We start from the raw sequence: 14,551 nt of genomic DNA, 5'->3' as shown, positions 1-14,551 counted from the left end.
AGTTGTGACAGTTGAGTTTTTACCACTGTAAAACATCACAATTTCTTGTAATAACACTTATTAAGCATTTAGGCACTGAAGACTGAATTTTCCCCATTCATCCATTATGTAAGTCTTTAACTGCACAATTGTATGGGGTCTTCATTGCCGGATGGTGTGCTTCTTAATGCGCCACACATTCTCAATTGGAGACAGGTCAGGACTGCATGCAGGGCAATCTAGCACCCACACTCTCTGCTTGCACAGCCATGCTCTTGAAATCTGGGCAGTATTGAAGTTGTCCTGTAGGAAAATGCAGGGACTTCCCTGGAAAAGACCTGCTGGATGGCATATTACAATCATCTGATTTGAAATTACTGTACATTTAAAAAAAAATAAAAAAGAAAGCTGAAAGTATTCATGGCTACGCAATAGATGTGTAATAAATATTCAACACACAATAAGAAAATGGTGCACAGGTGGCATTCATAAAATAAATGCTTAGATCATTAACAATTAAGTGTTCCTTCAATTTTATTAGATTGATTTTAATCTGCAAGACATCTGCAGTCATGCACTGGCTGGAGGGTCGTGTTGCCAAGTCCTCTGTAAACGGCATCCTTATTTGGGTGAACTGTTCAAATGTTTCCCTTTGAACATTGTATAGATACAATTCCTTCATTTAATGTCGCATGAGACTCTCGCGAGATTTTGGCCAACCGGGGGTTACCTCCTAGACACGACCATCAGACAGACCTCTTTCCGCGCGCCATCTTGTCCCAGCAACAGAGGGCCTCGATAGCGTCTTCATTTTAAACGGTTTAACGTTCCAAATTCTTATTCGAATGAATTAAGAGACATTATTCCGCCTAATGTTTGCCACGTCGGACGCGTCTCCGCAATATTCGTGAGGTGAATCGATCGTTATTTCCCATTTCGTTCTTTTTTCAATGGCTCTGTGAACGTACAGCCATGGCGGTAAATCAGCAGCAGCAGGCCGTGAGCAAACCGGCCGGCGGGAAACACGGCAACGTTTTGCCGTTATGGGGCAACGAGAAAACCATGAACCTGAACCCGATGATCTTGACCAACGTGCTTTCGTCGCCGTACTTTAAGGTCCAGCTGTACGAGCTCAAGACGTACCACGAGGTGGTGGACGAGATTTACTTCAAGGTGCCGTAATGAGACGGGGCCGATCGATGCACGTGAAGCCCACGGTTTATAACTCACCCGTATCTTTCATTTGTATTGATATTTGTTTTGAAATACTTAAACCTGTGTCTTTTTGTGCTTAAAATGGCTATTTATGAGAATTGAAGTGGATACTGTTTAGCCGTTGAGGCTAACCGTGCCAATTTGAGTGTATTGTCTAGGTTTTTTTCTTTTCCCATTTAAAAAACATTTTTTGCCGCCAAAACAAAGGTTATTGTTACTTCAATGAAACTGTGGAACCTTGGTGTCACATTTAGATATATTTAGTAGATGCTTTTAACCACAGTGACGTAGAACTGTGGAAAACACTAGGCATATACAGCAAAACAGTTTTACGAGTAAAAAGGATTGGTGCAAATGCAGTAAAGTGTATAAATTACGGAATGTAGGGATTAATAAATTGTAACGGGAAGATACGTATTTGTTGTTGGGGAAGTAGTTCGATGAGAACTAAAATAGCCACCACCGTCAAAATATAAAATGACAAATTAGCAAAAAAAGAGAAAACCAATCGATTTAAAGTTTGCCTTAATTTTGAATGGCTTTTATTAAGGTTGACCATTTAGAGTGGGAATAATTTATTTGATTATGAAACATATGAGTCTTATTTTTGGATTACTGTTCCTATGTCACTTCTGATTCCTTATTAAGTTTGTGATTTCTGCTTTTGTGTACCCAGGTCAACCATGCAGAGCCGTGGGAAAAAGGCAGCCGAAAGACTGCGGGCCAGACGGGAATGTGCGGAGGGGTAAGTAGAAGTACGTGCCTTCAGACCCCCCCTCACCTTCATCCTCCCGTCCTCTTCATCATTTTATAAAAGCAAGGGAGAACTTTGTGCAGGGAACACATAAATGTAACTCTGAAGCCTCATTGGTGTGTGTCTTGCAGGTGAGAGGAGTCGGAACGGGCGGGATTGTGTCCACGGCGTTCTGCTTGCTGTATAAGCTTTTCACACTGAAACTGACCCGCAAGCAAGTGATGGGTCTCATCACTCACACAGATTCGCCCTATATCAGGGCACTGGGCTTTATGTACATCAGGTACGACTCAGAACCACCTATTTACATCTATTTAAATAAACACTCTAGTATACACTTACTTGCCACAATATCATAATTTTCATACTATGGTGCGTATCCACATTCAAAACCGGTAATACCGTTGGACACTCAGTGGTGCTATGGTGTAATTTCGGTGCTCAATAGCCTGCACAATAATAAAAAAGAGGCAACAAGCAGAATGCAGGTGTATTGAGACACATTTTTATGTTCTTTTTTTAACTGACAAGCTGTCAGCCGTCAAAGAGTTCCAACTAGGGCATAATTGCATTGGAAAATGAATGAAAAACGCTATTTACGGATGCAAAAATGCCTTCGTTGTGAACGGCCACAGCACCTATAATGAAAAAGGCTATGACCAGGGAGAGAAAAAAAATTGCTCCACATTTGCTTCTAATAAACACTACCTTTCCCAAAAGAATGAATCAATGGAGCCAGTTTTTTTTTCCGTTAAGGGTTTTCTTCTCTGTAATTAATATGCCTTTTCCGTTTTTAAATGTCAATGAAAAGCTCTCCCTGTTGAAAATTGGGTTAATTCGTTTATAGTATTTGACTAACGTGCTTAAATGGTATCACTAAAAATACATTTGGCCTTTAAAGAACACTATGTATTTTATTTTTTTAGAAAAAGCTTTGTACATGAGAGAATTAGTGCATTTCTCCTTATTATTTTTTTACCCTTTCAGGCACAGTGGTTACTCTGCAAAACCACTTTTTTCATTTATAGTTTGCATTAGAATTTAAAGTAGAAACCTTTTATATTTTGTGGAAATATTTAATGTTGTTTAGGGGAGAGAAATAGCTGCAGTTTCTCTGCAAAGTTGGGTCCACATGGTTGATGCTGGTGCTTCTAAATTTCTGCCTACCACCTTGAATAATTTTTCTGTTCCTATACATTTTATTGAAGTACAGAATGAGAATTTATAAAAAATAATTATACAATTATATAGTATATGTAAAATAGTCAAAACATGGTGGTTGCACACAGTAACAACAATGCAAATACAGAAACATGGATAAATGGTGGTTCTTTCCATTTATTTTATTTTTGATAGCCATACCATCAGGTTCTTCAAGTAGTGAGAGTGAGTGCAGTGAGGAATATGAGGAAGAGCTGAATAGTGATTGAATGCAGGGAGATGGAGGCAGTGATACTGAGATTAATGATGGTGACGAGAATACTGTTGAAGATCAGGATAGTGAGCATAGAGATGCATAGACACATATATCAGCTTTAATGTCATCTCTAGTCCTTTGTTGTGTGGTGGTTACTGCTGAAACCACCTTACAAAAATGACCTTTGACCCAAAGTCATTGGTTTTGATATATAGCATGTTCATGATAATTCTTTTTTAAATAATTTCTGTGTCTACGCCTGAAAGGGTTAAAAGTGCAGCAGTTTTTTCATTTGAGTATCTTCTGTCATGAATGTGTATTGGTGTTTTTGAATCACAATGATGGGAAACAATTATAATACGCTCTAATGCAATATTTTTGACAATTCTTTTGATTGAAACATGACAGAAGACGTGCGCTTAAAGGCATTGATCTTGCTTTATCTTTGTCATGTAGCGTCTGTGTTCTCTCACAAAACTCACCAATAGTTGAACCTGATGCGAGTCTGCAGCTGGACGAATCTCCAATTCTCGCTGGATGTGTCTGTGTTTCATGTCAATTTCTGTTAAGTTTTCGACACGTTTGGTCGCAAAATACGGCAAACCGTTTCCCGCCTCGCACAGTTGTCGCTGCCAGTTAGAAGTAACTTCTTCTGTAAGTGTGTGTACACAGTCATTTTGATATGTCGATAAAGAGCATCTGGCTTTCAATGCGTTCATTTAGTCGCAAGCTTGTTAGGTAACTATGTAGCCAATAAAAAATTTTGGCTATTGAAATAGGAACCGTTTTCATTACGTTTCTTTCATAATGTTTACCCATTTTACGGGTATTAACCGGTAACGCCATAATGTGGCAAGCCTAACACTTACCCCATTTACATGCATTTAAGAAAATTGTTTAATTTAGGGTTTTTGCAGAAAGCGGCATTCTAAAACATTTTGTAAACAAAATAGCCAATTAATGGATAAAGCGGTTTAAGCCAAGTGTGTACACTACATGACTCAAGCTTGTCTCCTTTGATGTTTTGAGCCAGCAACTGGTCTGTGACGAGAAGTTTTAGATCCCACGATGAACGGTCTTTTTGTGTGCACATGCCGAGACTAGTCCCAGACACTGCGACAGTTTTCAGAACTGCTTTATATCTAGATGTCTTGTTATCAGATGTGTGTACTGACCCGATGAGCGAGAGACTGACAATGAGCAACAGCCAATGGAATATAGAGAGAGCAATTGACTACTGTCCCTCAAGTTCGTGTGTATGTGCTCAAGTACTTTGGGGAATCTGGGAGTTTTACATCATTTGAAAACCCCATTATTGCAGCGTAATTGTGCTGCAGGGTGTGATTTGAAAGTTAAGGAAACAAACACAACATCTCTAAAATATCTGGAAATAAAGAGAAGCAAAAGTTAAGAATTAAATGGCAAAATCTTTCTTGGATGTCATGTTTATTATTTAAATGAGTTGCAGGGATATTGTGTTGATGTGGTGAAAGCTGCTTAGCAATCGAGTAAGTATACAGGAGTAAAGAGAAAGCCGCTAACACGGTGCATGTAAATACGTACACTGATTTTTACTCTTAAGCAGCTGCTTTAACTGCTTTCTTTTGTCCATGAAAATGAGCTCACTGAGATCAGTGAGAAAACACGGAGCAGGTTGTCACAAAGGAGTCAACGATATTAGTATTGCTGCAATATCAAATTTAAGAGTAAACCAGAATAGTAAAATAGTTAAACGGTCTTGGAATAGGTGTGACTTCAGACATGTTTCTAAAGTTTTGCAGGTATCTGTTGAGTGTAATATTCAACAGTATAACATGGGGTGGGGTATTGTTTATTTTGGAATTCTGTTCATTTCCTTGCTGTTTAACATTGCCATAGATGATTTCACATTTGATTTTATTTGTTTTGTCAAATTCAGCATTGATTTTACTAGAGTTGAGCATGACTGGAATTGATGATAAACCTGTACAGAGGAAGTGCCCAGAATGCTTAACCGTTAAGAATGTAAATTGATATGCATATAGGTTTTCTATTCTGCCTGTTGATTGAGATGAAAGGCAATGTCTCGTTGATTAATATTAAGGCTGTCGATTTTATTCAGTGTGAACAATTTGATAAGAAATGGCTCATTAATCATGTCCCTGTTCGGTAATATGGAATAATCTTACCAATGGAGCATTTCAAGCTTTAAGTACCACTATTTTCTGCAGGGGGCAGTAAGTTGAATTCCAGGTGTATAGGCAACACACAGCTGTACAGACAAAACCACAAAACAAACCACACTTAGACTTGCTTGACAGTAGGTACAACACAAGATGAGAAAACTTTCCAAAAAAAAAGTTGGACGGGGCTCAATATGAATGCAGGGGATCTCGAGACCTGTTTTTCTTATTTTCAAACTATGTTTAACTTGAACGTGCTAGGCCTACTTGAAACTGCTGCATTTATGGCACGATGCAGCCAAGTTGAGACGCTCCAGAGGTGTACGACTGACGCGTGTACATTGATGTGTCCCTAGACAAACCTTGAAATAAATCTCAGACAGATGGACTAATTCAGTTGCAAAATAGATTTGTATGGACTCTGAGCCAATGATAGGCTAATGTTGAGAAAAAAATATATAAATTTCCCTTAAAGCCAACTTTAGTATTGTCTTTTCAATGATTTACTCGTCTGCGACAATAATGTAATGCACTTTATTTATCTGAATTATTGTATTAATATTATATTTTTAAGGGGCTTTCTCATCAAATATTATGCATGTGATTTAAATAGATTAATCAGCATATCATGTAATTAATTGTTTTAAAAAGTTTTATTGATTGACAGGCCTATTTGTGTGTTTATCATGAGATATGTGTCTTTGTGTATTGTAGATATACACAGCCTCCTCCTGACCTGATTGACTGGTATGATGAGTTCCTTGACGACGAGGAGGTATGTCTTCACGGGTAATGCCTTCATCTCTCTTTTAAATTTCTAATGTTAATTACTTAAACCAGAAAGCTTTAGGCCAAATGCTGATTGTGATGCACATTACTGTCCTTCAACCTTTGACCTCATTTGGCTTAATGTTCCCCTTGAGATACATTAAGGTTAAAGGTTAAAACTGCTTTATTTGTGTGGTTTATCAGATTGCCTAGTCTTACTATTTCACTGGGTAGGTCATATCATATTAGATCTGATATTGTAATGCAATGTGTCATTTCATACCAAATGGCCCTTTTGGCTACAGGGGTATGTGAAATGTATTGGTAAGTAACCATTATTTAACCAGGATAAAAAATTCAAGATAAAATCTCATTTACAAGAGTGACTAGGCCAAATGCATCCATAAGGCTGGTGGTATGACTCAATTATTTAGAGACATTTTTATTAGGGCTGTAAATTGATTAAAATATATTAAATTAGATGATTTGCCGAATAGTGGTCCCCCTTGAATACACCACTTTATATATATATGTATGTATGTGTATGTGTATATATATATATATATATATATATATATATATATATATATATATATATATATATATATATATATATATATATATAAAACAAGCTCCACATCATAATATATTGAACTGTTCAGTCAAGCACAGCAGCACCATAAACTATGAAACAGTCATGACATTTAAAACATTTGTGAATGGTATTAGTTACTTCTGGTTGAGTCCCGTAGTGTTTTTAACTCCCCCATCTTTCAATAACAGCTCCTTTTAGAGCTTGAGTCATGTTGTGACTGGTTCACAAACAATCCACGATGATATGAGTGATATATTTAAATATTTGCACTTTTACCGCTCTTAAACACTGCGCACATCACCATAAATGCATCAAAAGGATCAAAGATGTCCATCTAGTGCATATATATGTATACATATATATATTTTTTTTTTCTGATTACATTTATTATACTAAGGTTCCTTCTGGCTCTTGTCTTTGGTATTGCTTGCACAGAAGAGAAGAACGTTTGATGTGTTGTATGAATTGACCATACTTTCATTCTAGTCTTTCTGCAAATCCGCTGGCATGTATCTGGTTACTATTGCAATGACGTCATGTGCTTGCCGCGCGCTCTTTGTCGTCCGGTCAGTCAGCGCAACTAGAATTGTTTTCAACAACTAGCTGAAATAAACCAATCCATTTCTTCATGCTACACGTGAATACTGTATGAAAGGTATGACAGAGTGATTGATGTATAGGTATGTGTTTGAGTGAAATTATGATTTTTGTATTATTCTATAATGTACTGACAACATTTCACCCAAATAAAAATATTGTAATTTAGAGCATTTATTTGCAGAAAATTATAACTTGTTAAAATACAAAAAGGATAGTGTTTTCAGTCCTCGAATAATGCAAAGAAAACAAGTTAATGTTCCTTTTTTAAACAACACTATACTAATGTTTAAACTTGGGGAAAGTTCAGAAATCCGTATTTGGTGGAATAACGTGTAACGTCTTGGCATGCTCTCTACCAGTCATTCACATTGCTGTTGTGTGACTTTATGCCACTCCTGCCACAAAAATTCAAGCAGCTCTGCTTTGTTTGATGGCTTGTGGCCATCCATCTTCCTCTTGATCATATTCTAGAGGTTTTAGTGGAGTTCAGGTTGGTTTTGGGCTGGCCATGACAGGGTCTTGATCCGGTGGTCCTCCATCCACACCTTGATTGGCCTGGCTGTGTGGCATGGAGCATTGTCCTGCTGTAAGAACAAATGCTCAGTTTGGGAGCATTGTCAGAGCAGAAGGAAGCAAGTTTTTGTCCAGAATAACCTTGTACGTGGCTTGATTCATGCGTCCTTCACAAAAAGAATCTGCCCGATTCCTGCCTTTCTAAAGCACCCCCGTATCATCACCAATCCTCCAACAAATTTATAAAGAATTATGAACATGTTTTCTTTGCATTATTCAATATCTGAAAATGCGTCATTTTTATTATTTTGATCAGTTGTCATTTTCTGCAAATAAATGCTCTAAATGACAATATTATTATTTGGTAGAAATTTTGTCAGTACTTTATAGAATAAAACAAAAATTTTAATTTTACTCAAGCACACCTATAATAGTAAATCCAGAGAAACTGCTAATTTTGCTGTGGTCTCTTAATTGTTTAAGAGAGATGTTGAGATGTGGGAGTTGTATTTTGAATTTTAGGTTACAATGTTTTTGTGTTAATCTGTACTTGACATGACCAGTCATTTCATAATTACACATGCAATATGGATAAAATAGGCTACATGGAATTTGTACAATAAAAAAGCTCAAATGTTGTTAAATCGTGAAAAAACTAAATCTAAAATAAAATATAAATTTTCATAGACTATATAGCCTATACAGGAAAGTGCAGAAGTTTGCATACCCCCTTCAGAATGTATACAAATAGCCTATAAGAGATAAGAGATTATATTTTTTGATGTAGTATTGCATTCGAAAGGTTCATAACACAAAATCTACTCTACACAAATCATCCTTTTCAAAAGTTTGCACCCCTTGCTGGTTCTTTTGTTGCCTTGAGCAATAATTGTTTGCACCTTTTGTAATTGTTTTGTATAAGTCCCTCAATTGTCCTAAGTGTCAAAAGCTGGATCTCATCATATTGACCTGTTTCAGTGACGTCACTTTTTCCCCACAGCCACCATATTTGTGACCATCAGTGGTAGGAAACTATGGTGGTGAATGGAAAACTATATCAAGAAAATGTTTTAAAATGCTATTGATCCATGTCAAGTCCCAGGAAAGGTGTATACATGTCTGAGGTCAGCACAAATATTCCCACATTTGACATTCGCAGACATTTAAATATATTTTATACACGATTTACCTCAGCGAGTCTATTGTGTGACCGGCGAGTGCACGCCAATAGGTAAATCACCGTGAAAATCTCTCTTTCAGAAGTTACACAAGTTTGTTATTTTTTTACAAATTAGAGCAGAAAACATTACAAAACATCTGTTATGATTCTAGGGCTGCACAATTAATCGTATTTTAATTGTGATCACGATTTTTGCCCCTCGTGAATAATTAAGCATAATCGTCTGTGATCTTAGTGAGTTGAAATGATCAGCCAGCTGAAGTTGCAAATTGTTGCTCAATTTTATAATAGGCTGTGTCGAAAGATGATTGGTCAAATCACAAGAGCTTTTGAGTCTTATTTTTACTTCACCTGACCAATCGAGCTCTCTTCAGAAGTTTGCCACTGACCAATCACTTTTCAGTTTTGAGCACGCGCTGACATATGCAGCCACAGATGTTTGTGGGTATGTTTCATAAAAAGTACAGTCTTGAGACCATTTAGCATTGCCGCCGGCTAAATTATTACAGAAATATATTTCAGTCCTAGATGATTCCGTCTGTATGACTGTAAGAGCAGTTTATAACTCCTGAGGAATACACAAAGCAACCAAGGAATATTCATGAATAAGAATAATGTTTACATTGAAGTTAGAGATGCACCGATCGACCGGCCAGTGACCGGAATCAGCCGATTGTCCGCATGCTCGGACCGGTGACAAGCTGGTCAGCCTCACATCTTTCCGATTCCAAGCTGGTCCGTTTTGTTGCCAGCTGCGCAGGCAATAACGTCACAGCCGCATGTAAACATGTCATTGGCTTGGAAGATCTTTACTGTGAGTGAAGAATACATAAAGTTCGCAATTTGTAATAATTGTAAGGCTAAAGTAAACCGTGGGGGGAACCAACACAATAACGTTCAGAACAACAAACCTAATTAGACACTTAAAACACCATCACCCAGATGAAAATGCCCATTTAAAAAATAAATTAAAAAAAAGCTACAAAAGTGAAAGCGGCTAAAGCTAGCCAGAGCTCAGAGCCAGCCACAAGTCAGCAGCCTCTCCTATCATTCCTTGGTATGAGCAGCAAAAAGACCATAGCAATTACGACTCCTGGAAAAACCGGGAGTGTTGACGGGTATGGTTACAAGCCGATCCCGAAACGGGTATCAGTTTTACAACTGATATTTGGACATCCAACGTAAGCTTAATGTCAGTGTTGAGCGTATTGGACACTTCAGTTTTGTTCATAGGCTTGTAATCTTTGGAATTGTTTTGTTAGACAAGTAAAAAAAGAGAAAAATGTCCATTTATGAAAATATTGGAAAATGACATAACATCTCTTTTGTTATTTAAAGCAACTCATTTGCAGTTAATTGTTATTTCTACCTCTTTCCAGTCACAGAGCACTTTATTTTGAGAGTTGTTTAAGTGAGAGAAGATCCTGTACCATTTAGAGGGTTGCGCATAGTCAAAGATTGATTTTGGGATTAAGAATCAATATCGAGATCAAATCAAGATTGCGATGCATCATAAAAGTAATATTTTTACCCAGTCCAAATTAACTTCAGATCTCTTAACTGTGTGCTGGTTTCTCTTGTGCACACTCACACGCCCACTCTCAACTGGAAAGGAGTTGCTAATATATTATGCTTTTTAAAAAATAATTCTCCACAAAAACATCTAATTTGTATTGAGCAGAAATTGCTGCCAGGCCTGGTGGTGGTTTTGTGTGTCACTGGACTGCCTTGTTCTATTCTCCAGATGGTCCTTGTGAAGCGGGTGGATTGGATATAGGGTGGCTCCACTCTCTTGGCTGACGTCCGTGAGTGCATTTAGCCAAACTCACTCACCCACCCACTCCACCCCTTCACACCTACTGGTACACACACATTTCAGCTGACTTTTGACCTGCTCAGCATCCTGTCTATTTTCAGTTAGTGCATAGTAATAGAAATTGTGGAAGCTAATTGTTTGAAACTTAAAAATGCAATAGTTAGGTATATTATTCATCTTAATAATTATCAAGTTTACCATATTTGTTATAAAAAGGTTGAAAGCAAGTGTTTTGCAACTAGTCCCTGTTTTCACTTTCCAAGATGTCCAACTTATATTAAAAGTGCAATAAATAATTTTCCACTTTTACCTCTAATGAAATTAACAGCATTTTTGACAAATGTTTAAAATGATCTAAACTTGCATTTAATGAATGACCGATATGATTTTATAAAGATAAAATTGCAACAAAGAACTAATTATAATAAAACTTATTTAGCACTATATTTACTAAATTTCACACTAAACTTTAACTTCCAAGATAAAAAAATATGATGTTATATTTTATTGATATTTGCGTTTTTGTCATTAGAAAAGACAGGAAACTGTTGAGAAAAGAATGGGATAATGGTACAGAGGAGCACTTAAACATTATGAGCTTGAACGTGTCGGTCGCAGCTCTGATATGCGGACCTTTTAAATGAGACTGTGTTGCACAAGGGTCTATTATTGTAGTAACACAATGGCATTTAACAACAAATCGAACCGTTACTGGTCATTTACATGTCTCATTCACTTAATTCACATGCAAGCATTCTCCACGGGAAATTGATCGGTCGATGTGATGATGAAAAAATTCTGAATATTGTTCTATTTATCGCCTCGGCGATATATCGGTCGACCACTACTTGCATCCGATCAGAACTTGTTGTATCTGGCCTAGAAAAGGCTGTTTTATTATGCGTAAATGTAAAGCACCCACATGGTGGCTGCCGTTATAAGATTACAGGACTATCTGAATACTGCTATTAACCTAATTATAGGAGGCTATTATTAAACACTTCTTATTTGCAGATTAAATTAATGATGAGACCAAAATGTAACCGAAATTCTGCATCCGCACTGATAGGTGTCAGTTTAAAGTCCAAAACCGCTGTTGTTTCAGCAAGCAAAGCAATCATTTCTTACTGCACCTTTTATTGAATATTAAGTCAGGTGAGAGCAGAGGGGAAGACTGTATTTGGTCATCACAAAGCATTTTATTCTGGACAGTTTATAATGTAATCCTTAATTAAATGTTCTTTAGGGCACTAGCCTTCAAAGGTAGCATGAGTTTGTTTGGTAAGTGTGTTTGTGAATGTGTTTTTAATTGTTTTCCTCCTTGTCTGTTTAATCAGGAGTTGGACGTGAAGGCAGGAGGAGGGTGCATGATGACAATCGGAGAAATGGTCCGCTCCTTCCTGACCAAACTGGAATGGTTCTCAACACTGTTCCCACGTATACCTGTTCCTGTTCAGAAGGCAATTGATCAACACATGAAGAGCCGACCACGTAAACCTCCGCAAAGAGATGAGCAGCAGGAGGAGGAGAAGGTGGCTGATTCTGGAAGGCATGCAGATAGGCGCTGTTCCAGGTACATTCACTAATTGTGGGTGTGCTGGAATTGTCAAACCAGATTAACAGTGAAAAGAGCCTCTTGATAATATATATCTGTATTAGGGGTGGGAGATTTAGTGTTGACCGTTTTGTTATCAGCCAATATTTATTTCCCTCAGAGTTTCCACATCTATAATTATAGGGACTGTTCTCATTCTAACTGTATACTTTTTTCTAAGGAGGAGATTTAAAAATGAAATGTACTATTTCATATGGTACATTGCTTAAATGCTAAGTTAATTTATTTGTTATAACATTACATTTAAAACTGTTGTTTATTATGGACTATTATTGACTTGTTATTGACTAATTTATTTTTGAGTAGAATTTCATTATTAGTCAATCCCTTTTCTTTTAGTCATTTTATTATCAAGTGTTGTGTGTTCAGTAGGTCTAAAGGTGTATTTAATCAGTTTTTTTATGTATTCAAAAGTGTATGTTCTCCCTTTACATAGTTTACATTTTTTGTGTGTGTGTCTAGGACTCCTAGGAAAAGTCCTAGCCCCAGGAAATCCCAGAACCGGTCCCGGAGTCACAGCCACCACAGAGAAAAGCGTGGTGCCAGCTTTGACCGAGAATTGGAGAAAGAACGAGACCGGCAGCACAAAGAAAGGGAGGGGAAGGACCGAGATAGAGAGAGAGACAGGGATAGAGAGCGAGATAGGGAGAGACGACGTTCCAGAACACCAGACCGAACTGCAGAACGCAGGGAAAGACGCCGAAGTTGCAGTGCAAGCCGGGAGAGACGCAATGAGAGGAAAGACAGAGAGAAAGAGAGGGAGGCAGATAGTGAGCGCAGTCGCAGAAAAGACAAAGAACACCACAAAGACAGAGGTGAGAGAGAGGGGGAGCGGTCGAAAGACAAGAGGAGCAAAGGAGAGGGAGATGAAAGGAGGCATAAGGAGGAGAAAGAGGATAAAAAGCACCGGGATGAGAAGAGAAGCAAGCACTCAAGGAGCAAAAGCAAAGACAGGAAGCACCGAACAGAGCGATCTAGCAAGAAACGCTCTCGCTCTGGCAGCCGTAGCAAACAGGAAGCAGGGGAAGAAAAGAACAGGAAGCGGGAACACAGCCTTGGTAAGGAACGGCCACACAAGCGCAGTCGCAGTGAAGAGCGCTCGCATGGTCGAGAACATGTAAAAACGGAGCACCACCTGAGCCACAGTCCCGAACCAGAAGCGCGAACAAACAGTGTTCAAGCAGAGTCTCCCTGATCCCAGTCTTTTTCTCTTTCTCCCCTCTCTTGAATTCCTTATTCATGTCAGTTTCTATGTCTATATCTTTATCCTCTAGAGCACCACTTGTTTAAATGAACAAATGGAAATGCCTGGGTACCCCACCCCCCACCAAACACACATTGTTATCAAACACTTGTGTAGATATCAACATTTTCTTTTCTACCTGTTCCTCGTTACAGATATCAGGACTGAAAATGTCTTTTTAAATTTACTTTTTTTTTAATTTGCATTCCCCCCTCATTTGTTTTCAGGATTCTCACAAATGGCTTTGTACATACAGTTCAGAGAATGTTTTAAATTTGAACATGGCAACCACAGAGTTCAGTTTGTGGCACAGGCTGATAAGGGCTGTGCTGCCATTGTGCTGTTTGGTTTATTGCTCTGTTGCATCTCATTTTCTAATAAAATTGTTGTATGAAACAAAATTGTATGTCAGTTGTATGTTTTTGATGTCTTTAAGCAACAGAGCATGACAGAAGGGTTCTGGAATAAATATCTCTATTTTCTGTATTGAAATTGTTTTTAACAATAATGTATAAACCTTTCAAGATGGACATATGAGCTCTTAATTTATAAATGTTTGAAAATGGCAACAAATTTCAAATACAAGTTGTTGTTTTTTGTTTACTTGTCATTATTGTTGATTTTGATTACATTATTATTTTGAGTAGGATGAAGTTCAAATACAGTCTTGTAGCTGTTGTTATACCTTTTTTCC

At 37.7% G+C, this 14,551-nt stretch overlaps 1 protein-coding gene across 1 annotated transcript; it reads left to right on the top strand.

Moving 5' to 3' along the window:
- The first annotated feature begins 752 nt into the window (after positions 1–752).
- Positions 753–14,422, top strand: prpf38b (pre-mRNA processing factor 38B). Its single transcript, XM_052135092.1, has 6 exons — positions 753–1,152; positions 1,871–1,939; positions 2,080–2,231; positions 6,242–6,302; positions 12,337–12,572; positions 13,077–14,422. The coding sequence occupies exons 1-6, from the start codon at positions 952–954 to the stop codon at positions 13,807–13,809; spliced, it is 1,452 nt and encodes a 483-aa protein (XP_051991052.1). The 5' UTR covers positions 753–951; the 3' UTR covers positions 13,810–14,422.
- The last annotated feature ends 129 nt before the right edge of the window (positions 14,423–14,551 follow it).

This window comes from Xyrauchen texanus, chromosome 9 (genome assembly GCF_025860055.1).
Source record: "Xyrauchen texanus isolate HMW12.3.18 chromosome 9, RBS_HiC_50CHRs, whole genome shotgun sequence".
In the NCBI taxonomy this organism is placed as follows: domain Eukaryota; kingdom Metazoa; phylum Chordata; class Actinopteri; order Cypriniformes; family Catostomidae; genus Xyrauchen; species Xyrauchen texanus.
This window is presented reverse-complemented; position numbering and strand designations above follow the sequence as displayed.